This window comes from Convolutriloba macropyga, chromosome 2, assembly GCF_964194025.1.
Source record: "Convolutriloba macropyga chromosome 2, txConMacr16.3, whole genome shotgun sequence".
In the NCBI taxonomy this organism is placed as follows: Eukaryota; Metazoa; Xenacoelomorpha; order Acoela; family Convolutidae; genus Convolutriloba; species Convolutriloba macropyga.
Window position 1 is genome coordinate 11,161,163 of NC_134469.1, and position 27,950 is coordinate 11,189,112.

The 27,950-nt window shown below is 34.8% G+C and overlaps 2 protein-coding genes across 2 annotated transcripts in view; both read right to left on the reverse strand.

Moving 5' to 3' along the window:
- The window catches only part of LOC142356404 (uncharacterized), a 272,147-nt gene that overhangs the window by 229,457 nt on the left and 14,740 nt on the right, over positions 1–27,950 (reverse strand). The gene's annotated exons all lie outside the window — the stretch shown is intronic.
- Positions 789–27,685, reverse strand: LOC142335122 (uncharacterized). Its single transcript, XM_075383483.1, has 4 exons — positions 27,478–27,685; positions 10,902–11,176; positions 4,606–4,803; positions 789–1,361 (listed from the first exon to the last, which is right to left on the reverse strand). The coding sequence occupies exons 1-4, from the start codon at positions 27,582–27,584 to the stop codon at positions 997–999; spliced, it is 945 nt and encodes a 314-aa protein (XP_075239598.1). The 5' UTR covers positions 27,585–27,685; the 3' UTR covers positions 789–996.

Genomic DNA, 27,950 nt, shown 5'->3' on the forward strand with positions numbered 1-27,950 from the left:
ACCGGTTTGGGCGATTGGAAATCAGAACGCTTGAGATTAGATCAAGCGGCTCAATTGAGAGCTTGTAGAATTGAGAGAATAGCAGCTCTTTAGTTGTGAATTTGGCCTAAGTTGTGAACCATCTTTTATAATAAAACTCTGTTGAATATTGATTTGATTTTGAGATCTTTCACATTTCTTGTATATCCATTTGATGCTATCTGATTACTCGAATCAATCCATTATTCCAACTAGAGTTTCTTACAGCCGACAAGAGCAGCGTGGGGACAAAATAACCGTCCGATAGAGGTCCGAGAGCCATCAAAACACCCCCTTCAATTTGTTAGAGTTTTGGGCGCTAGTCCGTCCGCAGCTAGTCAGCCTAAGCAAAGTGCAAAATTCTACATCAAGTCATGCTCTTCTATTCATTGTTAAATGATGTTCTATGTGATGAACTTATATTGATGAATTACATTAAGTTGTAAAGAACAGGGTTTGTGGTAAAGAACAAGGTTTGAGGTAAAATTTGAAATTTATCATTTTTTAACAAAACAGGTATAGCCAAATTTCTTAAATTTAAATTTGATAACTTTTTTTTTCATTATACTCTCTTCCTGAAAAAGTACAGCTATTTGTCGCTAATAGTCAACCAATCATCTTTTGTCCTGAGATATATTTGCAGAAAACAACTTATATCTGATTTTGCACAAAAATACTTTGATATGTGAAATATTGGTGGCCATCAGAATTATTTTAGGGGTGTTTTCTACTGCCCTGTAGCGTAACTGTTAAATTTTGGCTCAAACCTATTTAAAGTGGGAAAAGTTTTTAATTAGAAAGAAAAAATGTGATCAAGTTGGGACATTTAATGCCAACTCAAGTGGAATGACTTATCAAATTGTAAAGATCGAGTCAAAATTGTTTCACTGCCCAATATCTAATAGAATGGCTACATTTTTACATTTGTTCAATCAAAAAATCCAGTTCTGTTGAAGATCTTTCAAAATGCAGCAAAAGTCACAAAAAGTTCCAAGGTTTGTTATATCGTGCACATAATATATCTGGACCTGTTTCAGATGCAGTGAACGCTTGAGCTATCACACTTTGATCTCCTTTAACAGCAATGTAATCTCTATCTTCGCTATTGGACCTCTCAGTTATTTCCGGATCCCAAATGATTATATCTGTGTAGTTATCCCCTCTGTGATTGAGCCATAAACCTTCTGTCACTTCGTCTGTTATATGTAGAAAAGTGAGGTGATCAAATCGACGTAATCTGTTCATAGGCGCTTTTCGGTCGTGAGTGACAGCTCGTGTGTCAACTCTGAGGCCGAGATCCATGTCATTGCAATACTGTTTAGCCTGGTGCCATGTCAAGTTTCCTGCGTAGTTTGTTTAAATACAAAAGTTTGTGAAACACTATTTCACACCCTGGTTAAGCGGTCAACTTATGAAAAGACCCAGACCGATATCGGGTATTTCCAGACCCTCGATGAAAGAGTTAGTATGAATAGACTTTGGGTAGAATTCCTCAATCGGGGTCGACATTGGGTTAACCGGTAATGGGCGGGGTAAACCATCCCGGGGCGAGGTGGTAGAAATATGACTCGACAAAACGTCGTCTGGGGGGGGGGTGTCATTCCGGGTCGTTAAATACACGGACCCGGAAGAAGTTAATGACCCGGTATGTCGAATCATATATCTGGTATTTCGGAACAATGACCCGGTCTTTCTATTCATAAATCTTGTATTTCAGAACAATGACCCGGTCTTTCTATTCATAAATCTGGTATTTCGGAACAATGACCCGGTCTGTCGAGTCATAATCTTAGCGTTTCGAATCATAAATCCACATAATTCGAGTCATGCGTGTGGTGTGTCATGCGTGTCTGCGTGTCCAAGTGTGTTAATAATTCTGTTATTGTCTGGTCTATTGACTCACTGTCGCGCAGTTTCGCACTGTCTGGTTTGTCGAACCACTGTCGAACAATTTCTGATTGTTCGCGCTATTTCGCACAATTTCGCACAATTTCCCGGAGTTTCGATTCATACTCCAATTATTGTCTGGACTGTCGAGTCATGGGTGTTTTGTGTCTGGATCGTCTGGTTCATACTTCCACGACCTCAACCTGGGATGGGACGACCGATATGTGGGTTTAAGAAATGAACCCTCAAGGAAAAAAACATCTAATATTAAATAGAAATTAAATCTGCACTGAAACAAATCCCCATCTTAACAGTGAATTTTGGTCATGATAGTTTCGTACAAAGTTCCACGTGCCGCTAAGGCATGGACATGGCCGTCAGGCATGGCCAAGCGCGCCCCAGCTTTAAACCTCGACTTGAAAAGGCCTCGAAATGAAAGGACTTTGTAATTCTAGTGGGGGGTCTGTATTTACTATAAATACATAGTCCATCACTTAATTAAACTCGAGGTAAAGTCTGTTCCTGGGTCCATCTAATTTTTTTCATAGCCAACTAAAGTTGAGCGCGGTCTTTTCATGGGTCAAGCCAGGGTCTGTTCATAAGCCAAATAAAGTCGAGCACGTTCTTTTCATGGGTTGAGCCAAGGTCTGTTCATAAGCCAAATAAAGTCGAGCACGGTCTTTTCATGGGTCAAACAAGGATCTGTTCATAAGCCAAATACAGTCGAGCACGGTCTTTTCATGGGTCAAATCAGGGTCTGTTCATAAGTCAAATACAGTCGAGCACGGTCTTTTCATGGGTCAAATCAGGGTCTGTTCATAAGTCAAATACAGTCGAGCACAGTCTTTTCATGGGTCAGACCAGGGTCTGTTCTTAAGCCAATTAAAGTCGAGCACGTTTTTTTCATGGGTTGAGTCAGGTCTCTTTATAAGCCAAATAAAGTCGAGCACGTCCTTTTCATGGGTTGAGCCAGGGTCTGTTCATAAGCCAAACAAAAAGTCGAGCACGATCTTTTCATGGGTCAAAACAGGGTCTGTTCATAAGCCAAATAAATCCGAGCACGGTCTTTTCACGGGTCAAATCATGGTCTGTTCATAAGCCAAATAAAATCGAGCACGGTCTTTTCATGGGTCAATCCAGGCTCTGTTAATAAGCCAAACTAAGTCGAGCACGTTCTTTTCATGGGTTGAGCCAGGGTCTGTTCATAAGCCAAATAAAGTCGAGCACGGTCTTTTCATGGGTCAAACAGGGGTCTGTTCATAAGCCAAATACAGTCGAGCACGGTCTTTTCATGGGTCAAATCAGGGTCTGTTCATAAGTCAAAAAAAGTTGAGCGTGGTTTTTTTTCATAGGTTGAGCCAGGGTCTGTTCATAAGCCAAAAGAATGTCGAGCACGGTCTTTTCATGGGTAAAACCAGGCTCTGTTCATAAGCCAAATAAAGTCGAGCACGTTCATTTCCTTGGTTGAGACAGAGTCTGCTCATAAGCCAAATAAAGTCGAGCAGGTCTTTTCATGGGTCAAACTAGGGTATGTTCATAAGCCAAATACAGTCGAGCACGGTCTTTTCATGGGTCAAATCAGGGTCTGTTCACAGGTCAAATAAAGTTGAGCGCGGTCTTTTCATAGTTTCAGCCAGGGTCTGTTCATAAGCCAAATAAAGTGGAGCAAGGTCTTTTCATGGGTAAAACCAGGGTCTGTTCATAAGCCAAATAATGTTGAGCGCGGTCTTTTTATGTGTTGAGCCAGGGTCTGTTCATAAGCCAAATAAAGTCGAGCAGGATCTTCTCATGGGTTGAGCCAGGGTATGTTCATAAGCCAAATAAATTTGAGCACATTTTTTTCATTGGTTGAGCCAGGGTCTGTTCATAAACCAGAAAAAGTTCCTCACGGTCTTTTCATGAGTCGAGTAAGAGAAGTGATGAAATAGCTATGATGTACTGTCGGAAAAGTTTCTCTAATCAGGTATAAAATCCTACGTTTTGAGATTTTCCAGTATATTCTAGGTGTTTTTCCTTCCTGCTTTTCTCAACTGGGTGGCGACCGGCTATGACGGATTTACAAATAAACAATCTTAGGAGATTTGAGCAGAGCACTGGGCAAAAACTAGGGGATAAATGCGCATCTCTTTGATAGTTCAGTGTGGGTTTTATTCCATGGGGTATTTTTCCTTGGAGGTTTATTTCCTATCTAAAATTAAATAGATTTTTCCGTGTTTTTTTTCAAATGTTGACGGAACAAGGAAACTAGGCTGCAAATGCCTATTAACATTGAGTGCTGGAAAGATGTAGCGTAACGTGCTTAACTCATAGCCGCAGATGATTTTGCATCAAACGATTTTCGAGCAATGCGAGGCGAGTTATCTACGAATACTGATGATTGTCTCAGATGCCTTTCCAAAAAAATACCTTCTATCAATAGAGGCAATTCATTATGATGATCAGTATTAATGGATAGCTAACATAAACAGAGAGTAATGACCCCCTTCGAGCGTTGATGTCAGTGGTCTAGACATACTTATTTCCGCCTGGAACCTTTTGGAACCTGAGCATGGGTGCTAATTAAACAAGAAAATTTTGTGTTGTCGAATAATAACAGACTGTTATCATAGCAAAGACAAAAATTCAGGCTATTGCTTGCTTGCTTTGAAGACACCCGAGATAAAATGCGTGTTTCTTAAACAAGAAAACTTTGAAGCGTACCATGTATAATTTCGAATGGCAATGAAGAGTTAATTTGACATCTCCATTCCTCCACTCTTAATTTCCCGAAGTAGCAATGTCTCTCAAGGCAGTATCTGGTCATGCGAATTTCAACATCTGATACGTTTTTCAAAACAGTTGACTCGTTAAAACACTCCGATGCATGTAGCTCGCCAACTTTGTACTGTAATTCGCAAACTAAAACATAACAAGGCGGCTCGTTAATGTGCGTTCGCACATGATGTTCCGACCCGAGCTCATCTACATTTTTGACTAAAATGTCAACCAAATCAAGAGATAACAAAAATAGATGTTTGAGTTTAAAACAATCGTTACACATTCTATCTACTAATTGAATTACTAATGCCATGCTTCATTACAGCACCAACGTGACCTGACATTGAAGAGACTAGAAAAAAAATAGCACCAACAAAATTTTTGCGGCAAAAAATGAATATCTAAATTTAAAAGCACCTGGTAACAACGTCAAAATGCAGTCAGATAAAACCTTAACTACACAAGTTTACCTTTTACTAACTATACAGCAGATGAAAAGTTTTCTTAACGAGACTAGGTAACAAGCCGACAAAAAGAACGAACAGTGAGGCGAAACTTAAAAATTAATCAACATTTTTTGCACCAAGAAAATTCAAAAATCTTAAAAAACATTGGTTTTTAATAAAAAAATCCTTGATAAATTACTAAAAAGTCATTACAAAACCAAAAGCACCCGTCTGTGGTCAGACTATGCCATAGAAACAAACTAAAGAGAAACTCAAAAAATTACAAACGATTTGCGAAAACACAAACCTTTGCTACCATTAAAATCAATAGCTATCATCTGAATATGTATTTTTAATTCAGTTGTTATTTCTGCTATTTCAGTTGAAGGATTTATACTGAAAGATTAAATAAGTTTACTTGGGCCACATTTAAAAACCATTGGGATCTGTTATTACGCGATTGTTCTGAAGGAAGAGAAAAAGAAACGCAAAAAATGGCCATTCAATAAACGTTCAGAAAAACGAAACAACAGTGGCACATAATATCAATATATATGTTATTTCTTGAAATACACGAAATTCGATGGGACATCTGATTGATGAATAGAAGTTAAATTTGACGAAAGGAACCTATTCGCTATATACTGAATGTTTCGAGCAACATCATTCATTCAGTCCTCAATTACAAGCCTATGAGATCTGTGAGCAATTTACGGCTACCTAAAGAACAAAAACAGCGAATTCAGGAAAAAAAATTGAGCGACAAAAGGGTCGAAGGCATTAAAAAAATGAACTTTTCACTAAACACTCTTCAATTTTAAATTAATTTTTCAGGAGCAATGGGAAAACCTTTTTTATCAATATAATTTCAAAAAATCAACAAATATAAACAAATACATTAGACGCACGAAAATTGCGGGAAAACACGTATTATCAACGCCATTAAATTCATTAGCCTTCAACGGAAGCCAGTATATACAATAAATGATGCCTCGAGGGGACAATAAGTTTTTTTGCCAATCGTATTTCATCAATAAGACCTTACAACAAGTTAATGACTATGAAAACAACAACAGAGAGAGGCAAAAACCACAAATTCAGTAGAAAAGTGCCTGAAGAAAATGTCGAAGCAACTCAAATCATAAGCTCTTCCCTGAAAACTTTATTTATGATCCGTTGAACTTCTTCCCTAAACCAATAGGGACTCTCAGCAGTAAGATGATGTGATAAGATTTCAAAAGGATCGAAAAACAAAATAAAGTACCCAAAAAAAATATGAATTCTCGTGGCATTGATGTTTTAAAACTAATAGGTAGAAGATAAAACCGCTAACCAGATTAATTTTGGCTATAGTAGAACGGAAATGGATTCTGTTAGAACCAACAATGACCAAGAGTATTCACGAAAAAAAATTAGGAATGGTTGAATTTCAAAAAAGTTTCGAAAAATTATTTTTAAACCCTTAACAGCCAGTAAACTCAATCTTTCATCGGAGCTCAATGACGATGCTCAGATATAACCCATAGGGAGGAAAATGATGTCTGTCATGCATAGATCGTTAAAAAGACATCACAATAAGTCTTATGACAGAAAACAATAACAAAAACAGCAAAAACTAAAATTCAGTAGAAAAATGCGAGAAGAAAGTGTCGAAGACAATTAAACCATTAGCTATTCTCTGAAAACTTTCTCTGTGATCCAATGAACGTCCTCTCTAAGCCAATTGGATTACAATAATCTTTGGATAATGCGATAAAGAGTTCAAAAGTGACCAATAATTCAAAAAATCCAAAAAAAAAATTTAAAAAAATTGAAATCTTTGTCATTGAAGTCATATAACCAATAGCTAGAAGATAAAACAGCTAAACAGAATATTTTTAGTCGCAGTAAAAAGCAAGTGGGTCCAGTCAATACTGAAACTCACTAACAGTTCAAGAAAAATTTAGGAATTGTTATTGTTCAAATAAAATTTTCGAAAAATGATTTTTATTTTAACAGACATTAAATTCAATAGCTTTCAACGGAAGTCAATAAAAACGCTCAAAGATGCCCCGGTGGCAGTACATTTATGTTTGTCATGCATAGGTATTCATTATGAGATCACAGTAAGTATAATGACTATTAAAACAACAAAAAAAAAACAGGAGAAAACCAAAAAATCAGTAGAAAAGTGCAAGAAGAACGTGTCGAAGCCATTTAAACCATAAATTTTTGTTTAAAATTTTTATTGGTCATCCACAGAACATCGTTTTTAAGCTAATGGGAACTGTCAATATTTGGATAATGTGATAAGATTTCAAAAGTAACCAATAATACGTAAAAATCCAAAAAAAATTTTAAAAAATTGAAATTTTTTGTCATTGAAGTCATATAACCAATAGATAGAAGATAAAACCGCTAACCAGTTTAATTTTGGTTGCAGTAGGAAGGAAGAGGGTGCTCTCACCCCTGGACTGACTTACAATTCACTATAATAAGATTATGATTCTTTAATATTCAAAAAAAAATTCGAAAAATTATTTTTTAAGTCTTAACAGCCATTAGCCGCCCCCTCAATGAAATAGACATGTTCACTTAATGCTCATTATGGAACATATTGCACTGTTAGTCAATGAATCCCTACCATAGGACTCCAAAAAAAATAGTAAAACTTCAAAAAGAAATTCAAAATTTCATTCAAAATTACGAAAACTCAGAATCGAAGCCAAAAAAAAACATGAGCAATTCCTTGAAAACGACGTTTTTTGTTCATTGCGCTTCATTCGACTATAAAGGAGTTTTGTCATTAATATAACGTCGATATAAAATGTGACTTGTCTCTAGGTGACTTAAAAAAGCAAAAAAGAGAAAAGTTTTATTAAAAAAAGGGCTCTCAATTAGAGTTCGATTTTTTTTTGATAGTGAACTTCCCTATGAGACCAGAACTAGTCTGTCTATCGCCTTGCATTCAACTTTTACGAACTCAAAATTTATTCTTTTTATAGAAATTTGAATTAATGTTTTCGTAAAAAAGATCTTAGTTTGAAGAAAATTGTACTAAAAGTGAACAATCATGCTAAAGATCCCATTGTTCACACAAAACTTCAATCCTCGATAACTCCTCGAAAAAAACGAAATTCAAAAAAATCTTTTTACTTTTGAATTCTACGCTGGACCAGCTTTTTAATGATACCACTCACATTTCTCTACGACGAATATATCGATCGGCCAAAATTCACTGAACAAAAAAAAAAAAACCCATTTGAGTATATAGTTCCTTCCCCCACAAGTGGGGTCGGAACAAAAAATATCTTTTTGGTAGAAAAATTGCAAGAAAAACCTAATAGAGATTGTGGAAAGGATAAATTTATCCTAGCTGGACAAGAAGCTCTATTTATTCAACGTATATTTGGCTACAGAGATGAAACCTTGAAAAAAGAATGAACTATAAGAAATGCTTATGATCGATAGCTTAAGACCAGTTGGTATTACGGTTAACACTTAAGGCTTGCGAGTAAAAGACGCTGTTTCGAATACATTACTGGACCAAATATTTTTTTCACCACTCTCACGTTATTTGCACCTGTTTCAATTTATCCATTGGGACTTACTTTACTTCTTTTTTATGCTGAAGTGTAATTGTTCTAACCCTCAAATAGTATTGTTCCAAACATTAAACTTGAAGACTACTGAAAGTTTTACAATTGTCGAGGACTCGTCACATTTCCGGCCATTTCATGCTTTGTCTTCACATAGGAGCTTTAGTAACCTTTGGAAAGAACCTTAGAAATTTTACTTCAAAATGCTTTAAAAAATGAAAACCAACTTTTCATATTTGGTTCAAAAATCTTAAGTTGAAATTCAGAAACTCAAACTATTACAGCAATAGACTGATATGGAGGATTGGATAATGATATGTTTCGACTTTGTTACTACTTCTTTTGAAAAACTATTAGCGAACTTCTCAGCTTTGCCCATAATTATTGTTGTTTTCGAAGTTATTTTGGCTAGTCTCGCTAATGAAGGCTCTTGTCGAGTTCCAATGACGCTTTAGCGAGTTTTTCAGTTGACATCTAATGCACGTCATATATTTGCAGCTATTTGTCTCCAGAAAATAATAACGATATTATGAATTTTGCCCGTAATTGATACTATCTTTGACGTTTTGTTGCATGGAAATAAAATCAGAGATCTTATACCTCAGTGGAGTTCTAATGAAGCAAAATTCAATACATTTAGGTGTTTCAGTTGATAGTAAAGAAATATGATGACTTTGATATTAATAATTTTCTAATTTCAAAATAACATAACATATTGCTTTTTCACCTAGCTTTATGTATGAAATATCGCGAAAGATCTGGCTACGCAAAACTTAATAATTCTAATGATGCTATTTATACTTAACTGTTTAATTAATTTTGACATTGCTGGTCTTATGACCAAAAATGCAAGTTTTAGTTATAAGCCGGCACTCGCTGTTTCTCTTGGTCATATTTTTCATATAATCTCACAGATGACAAGCTTCATTTGCCATATATAGTTACAACTGGCAAATAATTTGACGTGGTTGCAGACTATACTACGTTGATATGTGTTTTAATGTCTTTGACGACACTAATTTTCGTAAAAGTAAAAATTACTTTTTAGCAAAAAATGAGCCAAACTAAATTTTGCAAAAAATGATCCCATCAATCATCCTTTGGACACTACTGCACTTACAGACACTTCATTCTATACTTTTATTCAAGTTGTGATCAATTTAGGATACTTCAATCCAATGTGTGGTGACCTGCAAGTCTTTTAAGTTTTGTTTGAGAAACCGTGAATTTTATTGAAGTAAACTGTTTTTTTTTGCATTCAAGCGTTTATTTTTCCCCCAGAAAGTAGTATAATTATTAAACTCTTGCATTTGAACCTATAAAAAGTGGGAGGTGAACACAACGTTGCCTGGTTGGTTCCTTGACAGTATAGCAGAAAAACTATTTCATTTTTAGCACGTGGGAACACTCATCTGCATTTTTTAAAAAAATGTTGCTTTGTATAAAATTTATTTAAAATTGCTACGTATAATTGAAGAAAAAAACAAATCCTACTATACAATCTCAATAATTCTTGTGATTGCATACTTCACAAAATCCTATTTTTCCCTAAAAATCAAACAGAATTACAGCTTCGCCAAAAAATGTTGTAATTTGTATTGCAGATAGCGAACTGTTTATGCCTCGAACTGATTGTAAGAGTTTTTCTGTTCTATGCATTTTTTACCCCTTTATCTTTAAGGAATCGGTGAAAACAGTGATATCTGAACCGTGAGCACGGCAGAAAACCAAATATCCTAGAATACATAATATTCTAATGCTTCGTAAAAGGCAAGTGGAGAAAGCACTCGTTTTTAACGTAAATCTTTTTTACCAGCTCCCAGTTGCTGATACTCATTTTTTTTGTTATTTGAGGTGCATATGAACTTTCAGTTTTTTTAGAAATCATATTACTTTAATTTGTTATGGATCAGTAAGAAATTTACTGGTCATAGCTCTTCAAAACAAAGCTGATAATAACTAAAAGTCTATATGTAGTTCACTTGGTGCTTCTAATAATAAATTTTTGAGCAGCAAATTTTACAATTCAGTGATTTTCGTACTGTGTACGTTTTGAAGATTTTAATGCATTTCGAATTTAGCACAAACTGTTCACTTGCCGTGAGTTCTGTTGCATCGGAAAAATTAAAAAAACGTGTTTGAGATTTGTCATGAGGCAAAATTGCTGAAAGAATACATAAGAAAAGCCAAATAAATTAAAGTAGTGAACTAATACTATTCAAGCTATCAGAAGTGCACTCAGCGATGACCGGGTCGTATTTTAGCCCCACGTGAACACAACTCTCGTGGTTTGAAATCAAATCAGGCTCAATCAATGCTGCTGTAGTACTTTTCAGTTCACACAGCTTGTCATGACAATAGTTGAAAGACAGACATTCTGGAACTTGCGCACAACTAATAGCACAAAGTAATCTACTTTTTGACAAATGAATGGAAACTGAATTTTGTTCCAGACGAGTACTGGGGCGAGTTTCCGTGAAGGGTACTACTCTGAAACACAAAGCAAGCATTTTTACACATATTTTGACAATTAAACAGCTAGATAATGGTATCAGTTATAAGGACAAATATGAACGCAGTTTGACGTGAGTCAAGCAAATATATTGATTGAAAAAGTTATCAAATATCGAAAGTCATAATTAATGATGTTATAATGGGCTTTAAAATACTGAGGAAAAATTTTCTTTTTTTTAAAACGTCATAACACTTTGATTTTTACCCGTTTATGTATAAATTGATTTCTAAATTTCCGAAAATCTGATTGATGACCATATCGTTTTCTTCATCCTCGTAGAGTCTACGGCCCTGCTTCTTTTTTGGAAACCAAAAATGGAATAAAGAATTAAGAAAATTTAAAATGAAAAAAAATAATAGACAGCAAACTGCAAAAAAAGTACGCTATAGAGACCTAATTTTTTTAGAGAACACAGATTAACAAAAATCTCTTTATTGAAAACAATATCAGAGGATACCAATGTACAGATAGCGCACATGCTTTAAGTCTCACTTATATGTGAGCGGCAACAAAAAACCAATTTAGGACGGACAATAGACATTCTGAGTTTAAATGAGCTTATGAGATACAAAAGTTAAAATTAGCATGTGAGTTGTTGTGTTATTTGCAGTTTTGTGTTTTCAGGAATATCTAGCGTTGTTTTGCAGCGACAATCAAATTTCTAAAGAATTCAGAGAGTGAGCAAAGACGAACGGCTACTAACGACGTCTTAAGTTGAGCCAAATTCTTTTCATGCGCAAAATCTGTCAATTAGTGTCTTTTTTCCTACTAAATAACGGCCGAGGAAGTTTTCATCATACGTCAAGACCAGGTACAGTGTCAGGAACATAGTTTTTAATCAAGACAGACAAATGACTTAAAACGAGTATTAATCTAGTACTTAAAGTTAGCCTTCTGTCTAGGCAAGAATTCGGATTAGGATCGCAAAAAAATTTTTGTTTCCAAAATTAATGTGAAAAAGATTGTTTGAAAAAAGACTGAAATTTGTTCCATAAGCATATAAGGGGAGATCGATATGAGTTTCTATTGAATCAAAGCAAAACTTATCAGCTATCGAAGTCAGATATTTAAAAAAAAATGTTTTGAAGGAAGAAGACTGAAGTTAGATTAAAAAGCATATAAAAAGAGATGAATGGGATTTTCAATTGAATAGAAGCAAAACTTGTCATCTAACGGAGTCAGCTATTTGAAAAAATTGCTTTAAAAAGACTGAAGTTGGATTAATAAGCAATAACTGGGAGATGGATGGGAATTTAAACTGAATAAAAGTGAAACTTGTCAGCTATCGGAGTCAGCTCTTTACAAAAATTGGTTTGAAAAAAAGACTGAAGTTGGATTAATAGGCTTATAAGAAGAGATGGATGAAAATTTCAACTGAAAAAAGCAAAACCTGTCAGTTATCGGAGTCAGCTATTTCAAAGAATTGGTTCGAAAAAGGAGACTGAAGTTGGATTAACAAACATATAGGAAGGGATGGTAGGGATTTTCAATTAAATAAAAACAAAAACTGTCAGCTATCCGAGTCAGCTATTTTCAAAAATTGGTTTGAAAAAAAGACTGAAGTTGGATTAATAAGCGTATGAGAGATGAAAATTTCAATTGAAAAAAAGCAAAACCTTTCAGCTATTGTAGTCAGTTAGTTTTAAAAAAAATGGTTTAAAAAGAATGAAGTTGGATCAATAAGCATATAAGAAGAGATGGATGAAAATTTCAATTGACTAAAAAGTAAAAACTGTCTGTTACTGGAGTTATGACTCTTTAGTCTTTGCTAGGTATGGCAACTATTTTCTCTATAAAGTGAGAGAGTTAGCAAGGACAAACGACTACTAACAACGTCTAAATTCGAACCGAATTTTTTCATGCGCAATATCTGTCGATTAATGTCTCTTTTCCTACCGAATAACGGCTGAAGACGTTTTTTTCTGAGTCGATTTGCAGACCAGGCAATCAGGAACATAGTTTTTAATCAGTACTGATAAATGACTTACAATGAGTTTTTATCTAGTACTAAAAAATAGCGTTATGAGTAGTAGTGAAAATGCCTGGTTTGTAACGGGGGGGGGACCTGTCCCCCCCGTTACAATTCAGGCATGGCCTTTTTTAGGTATCCTTTTCGAAAACTTGTAAAATTTCTCGAAAATTTTGTTTCTCGAGGTTGGGAAAGACTTGTAATTTTTTTGAGAGTTTGGTATTGTGAGAGTGGTGGAACTTGTAAAAATTTTGGAAAAAAATTTTGGTGGGGTGAATGAGTGAAACTTGTAAAATTTTTCGAAAATTTTTCGAAAATTTTATTTTTCGTGGTTGACAAGACTTGTAATTTTTTTGTAAAATTGGTGTTGTGAGAGTGTTGGGACTTGTAAAATTTTTGGAAAAAAGTTGGTGTGGTGAATGAGTGAAACTTGTAAAATTTTTCGAAAATTTTGAATTTTTTTTAAAAATTCTGAATCCTTTTTCTAGTCTAATGAGACTAATGAAGGACTGAAAAGCGAAATTGACTAACCTGATGGAATACTGAGGTGAGGGAAGAAAAAAGATAGTTTAAAATTGATAAGTTTCTGTTCCAATGTAAGAAATTTAATAGTTTTGCGAGTCTGAGACCGCACAAGTGGTATTAATTTTATGGGTTTTATTGCCCATATGTTTGAATTAACAAGCAAGTGTGAAGTAATGAAATTGGAAGTTTGTTGAATTTCAAGCCTGGAGAAAAGTTTTATGTAGAGTTTCGAACTGAAAATAGCGCATGAGAATGAATAGGGGACAAAATATCGTGAAAATTGACTGAAAAATAGAAGAAATTGGGGTTTAAAATTTGTCTGAAAATTGGTTAAAAAAGTGATTTTATCGCTTCATTACTGTGTCGGGAAATGCTTGATATGGGGGTCAATTGAATTTTGGAGAAAGTGCGGTTTGAAAATAGTTTGAATGGAGCGCTTAAGGTGTATTTTTGAAGCCATTTTGCGTCAAAAACAGACAAAATTTTGAAAAAAAAGTGCAAAAATTGGTGTTTTTTGGTAGTAAAAAGTTAAAAAAAATTGTTTTTCGCCGCCAATAAGCATTTTTATACAATTTAAAAACTGTTAAAATATGGTACGAGAAATACTGTCAAGGAATCGGGTTTTTATTAAATATTATTTAGTGGTAACTTGTAACTACATTTTTTGTATTTTTTGATGAAAAAAGGCCAAAAATGTGCAGAAATTGTTAATTTTTGAGGTAAGAATGTAGAATGAAATGTTCTATGCTAGTTATAAGGGAGTGGACAACAAAGTTTTATAAGGTGAAAGTTTGCTCGAACAATTAATAAAGAGTAATTGGGTGTTGTTTGCATGTTACTTTTTGTTAAATTTTTGTTTTTTTTGGCATTTTTTGACAAAAAAGTGAAAAAATCGATGTTTCTTGGGCAATCAATGTAGAATAATTTAATGGTTCTTAGTTGAAACGCAATTTGCAATGAAAGTTTGTCATTTAATAGCTTGGTGAAACAAATGATAGTGATTAATTGGGTGCTGAATATATGTTTTTTTGTTACTTTTTATGTTTTTTAGTTAAAACTATCACTATTTTGCGAACCAAATGTTATGAAAGAACAGTCGGCTGAAATAGCTGACGTCCAATTGTACAATATTCAGTGTACAAGGTCACTTTAATTATTTGTACTGAAATTGTGGATAAAAAAGTGTGAGAGATTAAGAACAAAAAGGGCATGATTTGGGCAATTTTGCCGGCGATTAACACATTTATGTGTCTATGAAGACTTCTCTGAAGTGTTCATGTATGACTTCACTACATGCTAGACAAAACTTGGGTGTGGCAACCATAAAACTAGGCTGATTTTGAGTTTGAATTCTATTTTTGGCTTATCTGTGCAATCGACCTTGTAAAGCCAAAGTGAGGAAAAGTGGTCTTATATAGTTTTATTGGTAGTTCATTTTCTTTAGGATTCCATTGAAAGCAAGCCGTGTTTCCTAAATTTCTCTTACTGAGTGTTGATAACATTAAAAGCGTATTTCTTGACCACAACGGAAACAAAGTTATGACTGAAAAACTTTCCTTTAACGATAATAGTGACTTTTTCCACGAATAATATGAAGTGCTTTTTTTGCTAATATTTGATACTTGAAACAAGCTGACTGATTTGAGAATTCAATAATAAAATAGTCAAAATTTATAAAGTCAGCTTCACAAAAGAATGTCACACACACAAAGCAATATCAACAAAGGAATAAGTTTGATTTAGTTTTCATAATTGAGATCGATTCTTCGTTTCTTTGGTGCAAAACACTTGCTCACGGGTGGAGTCGCAAGGCTTGCACTGCTAGAAACATCATCTGGTTTGTTTTCGGTTTTGTTTTCAGGTGTAAAGGCAATTGTATCCTGAACCATGGCAGGTGTTGGTGGTTCGCTAAAAGTTTGTGGGCTCTCAATATCTGGTTCCATTTTCCAAATGCTTTCGACCAGTTCAAGATCTCTCCAGTAACCTTCTTGATTTTCATACAGCGGGATTTCTTTCACGTCATAGTCGTAAAAAATTTTTCGTACTCCATCGTCCAATGTGTCTGGGTCAAATACAAACTCTCTGACATAAGAAGTTACAAAATCCAACAAGTATTGAGCTCCTTTCACAAGGCCTTTTTCAAATCGAAATGACTGAATAAAATCGAAAATCACAATAGGCTTCGCCATGTGATTTACTGTAACCCACCCATCTAACTGATAGTCCTGCTGTACAATGATAACAGTTTGCTTTCTGTAAGTCTCGTAAGCAATTGTTCGGCTGTCAGGCGTCGAATCCGCCTTTAGAATGATGGCTAGAGGAGACATTAGAATTAATTTCTTTGGTTGTGGTAGAATTTTGGTAATCGAATTGAGCAATTGGAATCTGTTGTCAAAATCCAGGAACAGTTCTGCTAATTAAAATTTTGAATTGAGCAAATGAAAGTTGAAGCGAAAGTTAGGAAATGAAGAGTTCAGTTATAATATTGATTTAAGGCGTGATCAATCAATTCCTTCCGTTTTGTTGTAAAAGGTTACTCAAATGGCTATTACACACAAATTCATTACACTCAAAACCTGGTGTTTTAAGTGAACCTTAGTATACTATTCGGTTTAACCTTTCTAATCTTTCCGTGTTAGCTATGTTGCATGTACACACCTAATTTTATTACTTTCTTATCTAGAGCAATTAATCAAAGCAGTATGTTGTTCAAATACCAAACAGCGTTCATATGGGCATATGGGTAACGCTATGTAGATCAAAAGATATATAAGGCTTTAGGGTTTGTCTGGGTTTTAACATGTGTTCTCGCAATAAATTCCCTTTTTAGATAGGACGAAATCACTTCAACATACACTTAACGAAGTTTTGTTAAACTCCCGGGTTTATTGTGCTTTGGATCAAAACTTGACCTCTCTGAGTTTACGCTACCTTTTGTGCCTGCAGACCGCTCGAGCGTATTTAATACTTTCTTATCAATGGTAATCAACAGTACAACGTATTGTTAACATTATATGTGTACATTTTGTGTGTATGTGTATCTGTGTCTATGTGTGGTTATTAGTGTATTATATGAACTATTTATGAGAATACAAACAAACTAACACCAGCAGGAAATTCTTTTATTGCTTCCTTATCTTGAAACGGTTTCAAAGGAATTTGCTTTTGTATGATCAAGGTTAAGTATGTGATTAATAAATCAAATCCCTTTTTGTCTGTTTGTAATATATTGTTTTCCCAACCCAATGATCAGAACTCCATTTTTTGTTTATTTCCAATCATTTTAATGCGCTGCCAGACTAGCGAAAAGAAGGTATGCGTCTTGAAAAACCAATTGTATGCAGAAACTGTTTGAACAAAATTCACGAGAATTATTTATCGGTTTCATCAAAATACCCAAACAACAGTGTAAGGTTAAATTATTTTCTGGCTACAAGTGAATACTTTAGTGAAATTCAGGGTTTTGATTTTGATATAGCGCTAAAATTGAGGCCCTATGGTGGTATTATCGGTATAGATAATTCTTCAGTAGATAAATACTTAAAAATCTCAAAAGTTTTACGATTGCACGCTATTTTACACGACGCAGGTGGTTTCATATACGAAATATATAACCAAGGACCTGGTTACTCTTATATGCTTCCGTGGAAAAGCAGCAACTGTTTTAGACATTTGTCGGGAATATTGTTTTGCTTATATATAAAGGTTTTTCATCCTTCAATTTTTCATTTATTGGAATGCTGAGCAGCAAAACAGTTGTGTTAGACGTTGAAGGGTTCCGTCACAGAAAAGAAAAATTTATTGATAAAGAACTTGGTGTTTGCACCGAGGACTATCTTGACTGCGTGTCATTTTTACCTCCAACAAGTTATAGTGAGTTAACAACTCAACAAAAGCAATCTTTCAGTTGGTTGACTAGAAATTTACACGGCATTGAGTGGGACACAGGAAACTATCCCTATATTTATCTTACACAAATAATTCAAAGCGTTCGTTTGAGGAATCCGGGTGCAATATTTCACGCTAAGGGAGAGGAAAAAGTAAAATTTTTGTCAGATTTGCTTGAGTGCCCTATCATTGATCTGAATTCACTCGCCTGTCCTTCGATATCTGTGAACTATTTTACACAAAACTGTCAAAATCATTCAAAGGGCAAAAACAATTTCAACAAACATTGTGCAAAAGAAAAATCCATTTTCTATTTCAACTGGTTAACAAATGAGAGAGGAATTGACGAAAGTGGAAGCACCCTTGTCACCGAGTTCAACAATTTGCGCTTTGATTACGGGGGACGGGAATCTGAGTCTTTCAATTTCCAAAGACGAAACCATAAAAACCGGAAACCAGTTTTTACAGAGAAAAGTTAAATTGTTGCTGACTGAGGACGAAATTCGCTCATTTACTCATTTAGTATACTATATTGAACCTTTTCTTCAGTGGAGAAAGCAAAATGTCAAAAACTCAACCCAAAGTCTGTCCTCCGAGACTCTTACTGATGTCGAAACACCCGGTTGGTGAAGAAATAGACAAGAACGATCCTTCGCTGCCAAAGGAGATTCAGCATTTGGTGAAGGAAGAAAGAGTACACAAAATTGTTCATTATGACAAAACTGAGAGACTCCCGGAGTGCTTTATGGTTCATATGAAAGACTTTCTAACTGAGTTCAATTGCTATGAATTGTTTTATATAAAGTGATTTTTTAATACATTTTTTAAAACAATTTTATTTTGTCTAGAGATGGAGGGAGTAACAGTTGATCAAGTTGACGCTGTTGTAGAAGAAAGTTTTTTTGAAAAAGAAAGTAGCAGCAAATCTTCGTGGAAATTTTGTAATCAAACAACGTTGCCACGGTCAGTAGTTGTATTTTTCGTTCAAATGTTTGTTATTTTACTGCTGATATCACTTTGTATTGTTAAATTAACCATTTTAAAACCAAATTGTGAAGAAACTTCAGTTTGGATATCAATATTGTCAAGTTTAGTTGGATACATTTTACCAAATCCAAGACTATGAATAAAATTATATCTACGCAAGATAGGGTCTTCATGGCCGTTGTAGGGCCTTCAGGTTGTGGCAAAACAGAGTTAATTTTCAAAATGCTAAGAGGAAACACATTTTACCCAAAATTTAACAACATTATTTTTTTATACAGAGAAATGCAACAAATATACATCAAAATGGAGAAAGCACTTGGTGTTACGTTTAAAAAGTACGCCAATTTAGAATTTTTGAATAGCCTTGCAAACTGTCTTCTGATAATAGACGACTCGTGCGAAGAAATTTACAATGACAAAGAATTTGTTAAATTGGCCACTGCAGGGCGTCACAAAAACATTAATGTTATTTATATCAAGCACAACCTTTACCAACAGAGCAAGTGGTCTCGTACAATAGACTTGAACACGACACACATCATTTTGTTCAAATCAGCCCGTGATATTCAACAAGTCGAATTTTTAGGTAAACAGTTGAACCTCGTTAAATTTTTAAAACACTGCTACCAATTTGCAACGAAAGAACCGTTTGGGCATTTGCTTATCGATCTTGATCCAAAAACTTCTGATTGTTTACGATACTGTTCAAATATTACTGAGCCAGGTCCATCAATTTTCTATCTTCCATCTGATAAAGCAGAAACAACTCCTCTAAACAATGAAAGAGAAAAAATTATCTATACTGAAGCAAATGGTGCTTTTGCAGCCCAAACAGTTAAGGAAATATTTGCGTAGTTGTGATAGTGATGCTATACTGGTTTTGTGTGAATGTCTTCACAATGTTTTACTGGGCCATGTTAGAGTGAAAGTAAGAGACTTAGAAAATTACAGACACATATTTGAAGGCGTTCTCAAGAAAAAGTCATCAATGGATAAACGGCGAGCACTTTTACTAACAAAAACCGGTTTCGAACTAATTCAACTCATTATTAAATTTTGTTTCATCCATCTGAGTTAAGCAATGTCAACTGCTGAAGAGTTTATTTTGATTCCCAAAAATCAGTTTTTGAAGGAGCAACCATATTCCTCACAAATTCTAAATGATCCCAGAGTTCAGCATAGAGGTGCTCAATTTTCGTTTTTGAACCGTATGCGACCAAATGAAAACACTGAGAAAGAGAACCAAGAAATATTGGATACGAGGGAAACAACTGATCCTACTGAGTTGTCAAAAGTACATGCAGACAAAATTCTTCAAAATCTCAATATGCTAGCGTCAGCAAAATTTACCAGGACGGAAAAAATAGTTAACCTCATTAAAGAATCAAAAAAAGTTGTTATAGACGAAAATGAAAATTTCATTGTTGACGGAACCGCGACAGGAATAAATGTCCCCATTTTTCTCTATGATTTGCAGCAACCAACTAAAAAAATAAATAATCCAAATTATTTCAAAATTTTAGAGGCTTTGAACATTAAAGAAGTCTTGGTGATCAACAGTAATGCTAAAATTGCGATCCGGAAGAGAACTCAAAGAGTTACCAAACAAAAAAAGAAAAAGAAAACTTTTGCGCCAAAAAGAATCAAGCACAAAGAAACCAGCCAATTACTTACAGAGGAATCCTCAGAAGCCGGAAGTGGTTTCGAAACCTCAAAGGAAGACAGAACTCAGCAAGAGGAGAAGGACTGGGAGTCTTTCGACGAATGAGAAAAAATTGCTTGAGTTAAAATACACGAAAGGTCCCGCAGCATACGGAAGCATAAAAAATTTACAAAAAAGCACAGAATTGAAACCAAGTAAAGTGAAATTGTTTCTAGAGGGTAAAAATGCCCACACAAAGCATAAGAAATATAGAAAAAGGTTTCCAACACTGAAAGTTATTGCTTATGACATAAACGAGATTTGGTCATTAGACTTGGCTTATGTGGATAAATTAGCAAAAGAGAACAAAGATGTAAAATATTTGTTGGTTGCGGTGGACTGCCTCTCACGCTATCTACGAGTTGAACCCTTAAAATCAAAGTACGCCACAACTACAGCAGATGCGTTTAAGAAAATGATAAAGAACAAGCAACCTAAAAAAGTGTGGGTAGATGCTGGAACAGGATTTAAGGGCTCATTCAGCACTCTTTGTCAGAAAAATGATATTGAAGTTTATAAAACTTTCAGCGAGAAAAAATCAGCATTTGCGGAAAGAAATATACGTTCGCTCAAAAATTTGATATACAAGTATTTAGAAGACAAATGGACATACTCGTATATTAATCAATTGCAGAGCTTTGTACAAACCATTAACTCTAGAGTCAACAGAGTAACGAAATTGGCGCCGAATAAAGTAACAAAGAAAGACGTTCCTTATTTGATATCATTAATTTTCAATAATTCAGCAAAACTAGTTCGCCGACCAAAGTTTTACGTTGGGGACTTTGTGCGAATATCAAAAGCGGATCTTCCTTTTAGAAAAGGATACAAGCAAACATTTACCAACGAAGTGTTTGAGATTTACGATATACCTACAACAAATCCACCTACTTATAGTCTCATTGACGCATCCCAAGAGCCAGTCAAAGGAAAATTTTATGAATTAGAGTTGGTCAAAGTTAGAGACAACAGTAGTGAAATAACAAAACATGAATGAATTCACCGTTCACTTAGTCTCATCAGCCTCTATGAATATTTTTCCTCAAAACACCTTGTCTTCTTTCAAAAACTATTTCAATGAAGAAATTAATTTGGAAGGGGATTGGCGAGTTGCTCTAAGTGAAATTATCTTCCCAGCAAAAATAAATCAAGTGAACAAAAGTGATTTGAAGATATTTTCCTCTGAAGGTCTTAAGTTTTATGAGAAAAGTATTCCATTTGATGCTGTCTCCAGACCATACGGAGGAGAACGAGCTATTATTGGAACTGGTTCCTATGAAAACCGTGACCATCTTTTGAGATCCTTAAAAACAGCTACTGGATTGCCTCATTTTGACTTTCAATTTAACAAAATCAACGGAGTTTTATTCCTCTTTTTTGGTAAAAATGAAGGAATTACTTTTCCGGATAAGGAAATTCCAAGCATACTAGGTTTCAACGGTATTCATGATGGGTCTGGTTATCATATTGGATACAAGATGTTGGACACTTTTGAAAATCTGACCATGGCAGAAGACGAAGAAAAAACTTTTGTTGGCGATTATCCTTTTGATTTGTCTGCAGGGAAGCAACTGATTTTTATTTATGTTAACATAATTGAGTATCAATACGTAGGTGATACTAAAGCTCCTCTTATTCGAGTCATTGATTCAAAACAACGCCTGAAAAACGGTAGCCCCTGCGAAATAGAGCCAACACACAGAATTGTCTTCAGCAACTTGGAATACAAAAAGTTATTATCAAAAAATTTTCAGTCAATTGAAATTCAATTGCGGACAGAAACCGGACAATTAGTTCCATTCGCTGGAACAGGAAAAGTTATTTTGACATTAAATTTTAAAAATTTGAATAAATGGAAGCCTACTATCAACAGCAATCGGTATCACCATACTTTTCAGGACACTATCGCCAACGAGGAAGTGGTTTTGGGGCTTTAGCAGCAGGTATTGGTAGAGCCGCATTACCGATTGCAAGAAAGTTTCTTTGGCCTGTAGCCAAAAAGATTGGACGTGAATTAATTGTTCAGGCAGCTCCTGAGCTGGTAGAGGTTGTTACAACGAAAAAGTCTCCAAAACAAGCATTAAAATCGACTGTGCAAAAAACTGTAAGGAAACAAGTGGGCGGATCAAAAACAGGAAGAATGCGTAAATTAAAAACTAACGGTGAAAAGCCAAAACAAGGCATTCGTAAGAAAAAGCCTTTGACGAGAAGTCGGTCAAATTTCTTTTCTAAAGTTCAAAATGATTACTAATTTACTGCCCGCAGAGGCAACACACACCACACTTGATTTATTTGAAAAACAGCCTCTGCTTATTACTTTTGACAATGCTTTTACTCAAAAAGTCGGACCTTCCTACTCCCCGGACGGTCCAATGCTTGAGTTTGAAGTTTTGGGCGATAGGAACAATTTCATAGATTTACAAAAATTTCTCCTTGAAATTAAATGCAAAATCTCCCGAAACAATGACGGCGATTTAAGGACAGGAACTGAGGCTACAAATACAGACGCGCCATACTTTAGCAACAACGCATTACATTCTTTATTTTCAGAATGCACTGTATCTGCTAACGGTGTTAAAATTTCTAACACAAACGGAAATTATGCGCATAAAGCATTCATTGAAACGGAATTTTCTTCGGGAAAAACTGCAAAAAACACATGGCTAGCTTGTCAGGGATATTATTACGAGGATGAGCCAGCTAAAATTGATGGCACCGACGGTCGCGCGGACGACGTAGCGGCCAGAAAAGCTCTTGTTGCTAATTCCCAGGAAAACTATTTCATTGGAAAGCCGGCAAGTGATATTTTAACTTGTGATAAACACCTGCTTAGTGGTGTTACTCTGCGAATTTCATTTAGAAGGTCTACAAATGATTTTGCTGTAATTTCAGAGTCAAACAAACATTACAAAGTTAAAATAATTGAAGCTAATCTCTACGTCAGAAAAATGACAATAGCGGATCATGTTTTGACGGCAATTGAAAAAACTCTACTAAAAACACCTGCCGTGTATCGCTATACAGAAGTATTGCCACGAACTTTTTTAGCTACAACTGGAATAAGAAGTTGGAGCCATGAGGATATTTTCTCGAAAGAGCCTGTACGACGTATGATCATTGCAATGGCAACAAATCAAGCATGCCTCGGAACTAATCACACTAATCCTTTTCACTACCAGAAATTCAATTTGAGCCAAATTGTTGTTTATAGATATGGTCAACCTATTGTTGGAACTCCGGTCTCAACAACTTTTAACCGCCGCATTTACTTCAATACTCTGGAAGCCTTGGATTTTCTTGACAAAGGTGGGCATGGAATAACTCTGGACAATTATCCCAATCATTTTATTCTAGCTTTTGATTTAACTTCAACGCAAGAGGCGTCTCATGATTTCATTCATCCAGAACTTACAAATTGCTCAATTTCGGTTCAACTTACATTTGACGGAGCATTGGCAGCCAACGTAGAAATTTTATTTCTGGGCGAAAGAAGTTCAACGTTTTACGTTAATTCGGAACGAAAGGTGAGAAAAAACTCAATTATCACCTACCCCACCGATGGATAGTGATGAAATACGCTATTTGTTGGGAAAATGTATTCATTTAAAATATTGTTTTTACGGAGTTTTTGCAGCGGACAATTTCCCAAAACTAACAAGAGAAGGCTTTATTATAGTTAATGCTTCACCAGCGCAATATGAAGGAAGTCATTGGATGGTTATTTTGTTCCGCGAAAACAAAGTTTATTTGGCTGACCCGTTTGGAATCCCGATACAAAACTACCAAATATTGTATTCCCGTCTGGTACAGTTTTACAATGAAGTAACCCAAGTACTCAAACTTAAGCCAGTTCAGAATCAAAACTCAAAACTCTGTGGACTTTTTTGCATTTATATTGCGCATGTGATGTTTGGTTACGAATATCCTTTATTGTTGAATATGAACGATAATGATTTGCTACGCTTTGCTAATCATATGCTCTAACATTTTTTAATTAACGTTTTTTTGCTCAATACTTTCCTCAAAGACAACAGAGAACACAAGTATTAATTAGAAGATTTCGATTCCATAATAAAATTTATCAAAATGAAACTATTGTCAACATGCAAACAACCATAGCCACTATTTAATATATCAAGTATTTTGGAAAGCTCACCGTATAGACCACCATTATAAATACTATAGAATCTATCAATCGTACAATTAGGCAAAAAGTCAGTTTGAGTTTGAACATTATTAGTAAAAACACAATCAACGTTAGGTAGTTTTCGCTTAGAGTTTGCAAAGTTCAATTGGTGTTGCTCGTTGTAGTTCACCGCTTCGTCAATTTTCTTCATTATTTCTCCACGAAAAACTGTATTTGTCAAATTAGTTTTAATAAGTAGTTTGAAACAGGTGAAGAGACAGGGTATGATGAATGGTTTGGATGCTGAAGACTTGAAAGATTCAGGAAGTTGATCATTGGAGGCAGTAACATGATAATGAAATCCAGGTACTTTACAATAATCGTCATTCAAATGCAAGCTGTAGGCAAAGTTCTTTGTTACTGTATGGTCAAATATAGGCTCGCTTTGACATATAAAGTAGCGATATTGTTTGGCAAACTGACGAAAATATTCCGGCGTGCGCTCAACCATTGCTTCCACCATTTTGCTAATTAATTTTCTTTGTCACTTTCACTTGCTTTATGCGCAATTTTTTGTCGTGATTTTTTTGCTCTTCCACCTTCGTACTGGGCTCGTTCTTCGAGATCACTTTCACAACCAGTTCGCTGCCTTCGTTTATTTTTCTTTGCGGTTCCTGGAGACGATAGATCTTGAATGGTTTTTATTTTCTGGCCGAGAAGATCGAATTCAGCAGCTGACAGAGTTATTCTTTGGTTAAAACGAAATTCCTCGGAGTCTTTTTTGAAGAGTTGTAGAGTAATATATGTTCCCGTTGTTCCGTATGTTTTCACTGAAGCAACAACAAGTCGTTTGCTAGAGCACGAAATTTCGTGGTAAAAGTCACTATTATCGTGAAAGGAAAATTTTTCAGTCATAACTTTGTTTCCGTTGTGGTCAAGAAATACGCTTTTAATGTTATCAACACTCAGTAAGAGAAATTTAGGAAACACGGCTTGCTTTCAATGGAATCCTAAAGAAAATGAACTACCAATAAAACTATATAAGACCACTTTTCCTCACTTTGGCTTTACAAGGTCGATTGCACAGATAAGCCAAAAATAGAATTCAAACTCAAAATCAGCCTAGTTTTATGGTTGCCACACCCAAGTTTTGTCTAGCATGTAGTGAAGTCATACATGAACACTTCAGAGAAGTCTTCATAGACACATAAATGTGTTAATCGCCGGCAAAATTGCCCAAATCATGCCCTTTTTGTTCTTAATCTCTCACACTTTTTTATCCACAATTTCAGTACAAATAATTAAAGTGACCTTGTACACTGAATATTGTACAATTGGACGTCAGCTATTTTAGCCGACTGTTCTTTCATAACATTTGGTTCGCAAAATAGTGATAGTTTTAACTAAAAAACATAAAAAGTAACAAAAAAACATATATTCAGCACCCAATTAATCACTATCATTTGTTTCACCAAGCTATTAAATGACAAACTTTCATTGCAAATTGCGTTTCAACTAAGAACCATTAATTTATTCTACATTGATCGCCCAAGAAACATCGATTTTTTCACTTTTTTGTCAAAAAATGCCAAAAAAAACAAAAATTTAACAAAAAGTAACATGCAAACAACACCCAATTACTCTTTATTAATTGTTCGAGCAAACTTTCACCTTATAAAACTTTGTTGTCCACTCCCTTATAACTAGCATAGAACATTTCATTCTACATTCTTACCTCAAAAATTAACAATTTCTGCACATTTTTGGCCTTTTTTCATCAAAAAATACAAAAAATGTAGTTACAAGTTACCACTAAATAATATTTAATAAAAACCCGATTCCTTGACAGTATTTCTCGTACCATATTTTAACAGTTTTTAAATTGTATAAAAATGCTTATTGGCGGCGAAAAACAATTTTTTTTAACTTTTTACTACCAAAAAACACCAATTTTTGCACTTTTTTTTCAAAATTTTGTCTGTTTTTGACGCAAAATGGCTTCAAAAATACACCTTAAGCGCTCCATTCAAACTATTTTCAACCCGCACTTTCTCCAAAATTCAATTGACCCCCATATCAAGCATTTCTCGACACAGTAATGAAGCGATAAAATCACTTTTTTAACCAATTTTCAGACAAATTTTAAACCCCAATTTCTTCTATTTTTCAGTCAATTTTCACGATATTTTGTCCCCTATTCATTCTCATGCGCTATTTTCAGTTCGAAACTCTACATAAAACTTTTCTCCAGGCTTGAAATTCAACAAACTTCCAATTTCATTACTTCACACTTGCTTGTTAATTCAAACATATGGGCAATAAAACCCATAAAATTAATACCACTTGTGCGGTCTCAGACTCGCAAAACTATTAAATTTCTTACATTGGAACAGAAACTTATCAATTTTAAACTATCTTTTTTCTTCCCTCACCTCAGTATTCCATCAGGTTAGTCAATTTCGCTTTTCAGTCCTTCATTAGTCTCATTAGACTAGAAAAAGGATTCAGAATTTTTAAAAAAAATTCAAAATTTTCGAAAAATTTTACAAGTTTCACTCATTCACCACACCAACTTTTTTCCAAAAATTTTACAAGTCCCAACACTCTCACAACACCAATTTTACAAAAAAATTACAAGTCTTGTCAACCACGAAAAATAAAATTTTCGAAAAATTTTCGAAAAATTTTACAAGTTTCACTCATTCACCCCACCAAAATTTTTTTCCAAAATTTTTACAAGTTCCACCACTCTCACAATACCAAACTCTCAAAAAAATTACAAGTCTTTCCCAACCTCGAGAAACAAAATTTTCGAGAAATTTTACAAGTTTTCGAAAAGGATACCTAAAAAAGGCCATGCCTGAATTGTAACGGGGGGGGGGGGGGGGGGGGGACAGGTCCCCCCCCCGTTACAAACCAGGCATTTTCACTACTACTGTTATGTCTAGGAGAGGATTCGGATTGAATCGAATTAGAATTTTACTTCCAAAACTAATTGAAAAAAAATGTAGAAGGGATTGAAGTTCGACTAATAAGCATTTAAGAAGAGATGGAAATATTATTTGAATAAAAGTAAAACCTGTCAGCAGTCGGAGTTATGACTCTGTAGCTTTTGCTGGATCCGACAATCATCAGTATCAAAAACAGTGTTTCTGGGAGAAACATGGCGTGAAAAAATAAACGCATATCTAACCACTCCTGTAGAGGCGATTAAGATATGAATCAGTTGGTGAACAAAATGTTCTAAACCAGTTTAGATAAATAAGATAAACACAAACACTCTTATTATTAAGAAATACTTGTGCGTGTAATACATCTATATAGATCGCACACTCATCCCAAATAATGAAGTTTTTGTTCTAAACTAAACACGATTCACTTGATTGTATTTAAGTTTCTCAAGTCGTTACTTCTTTTTAGAAATCAATCTCGAATTCAAATTGAAACAAATGAAGCAGATGATGAATCCCAAATTTGATACTTTACAGAGACTTATTGTTTCATTTTTCCTCGAGGGCGTTTTTTCGATAATCGAACATTACAGCGATGTGA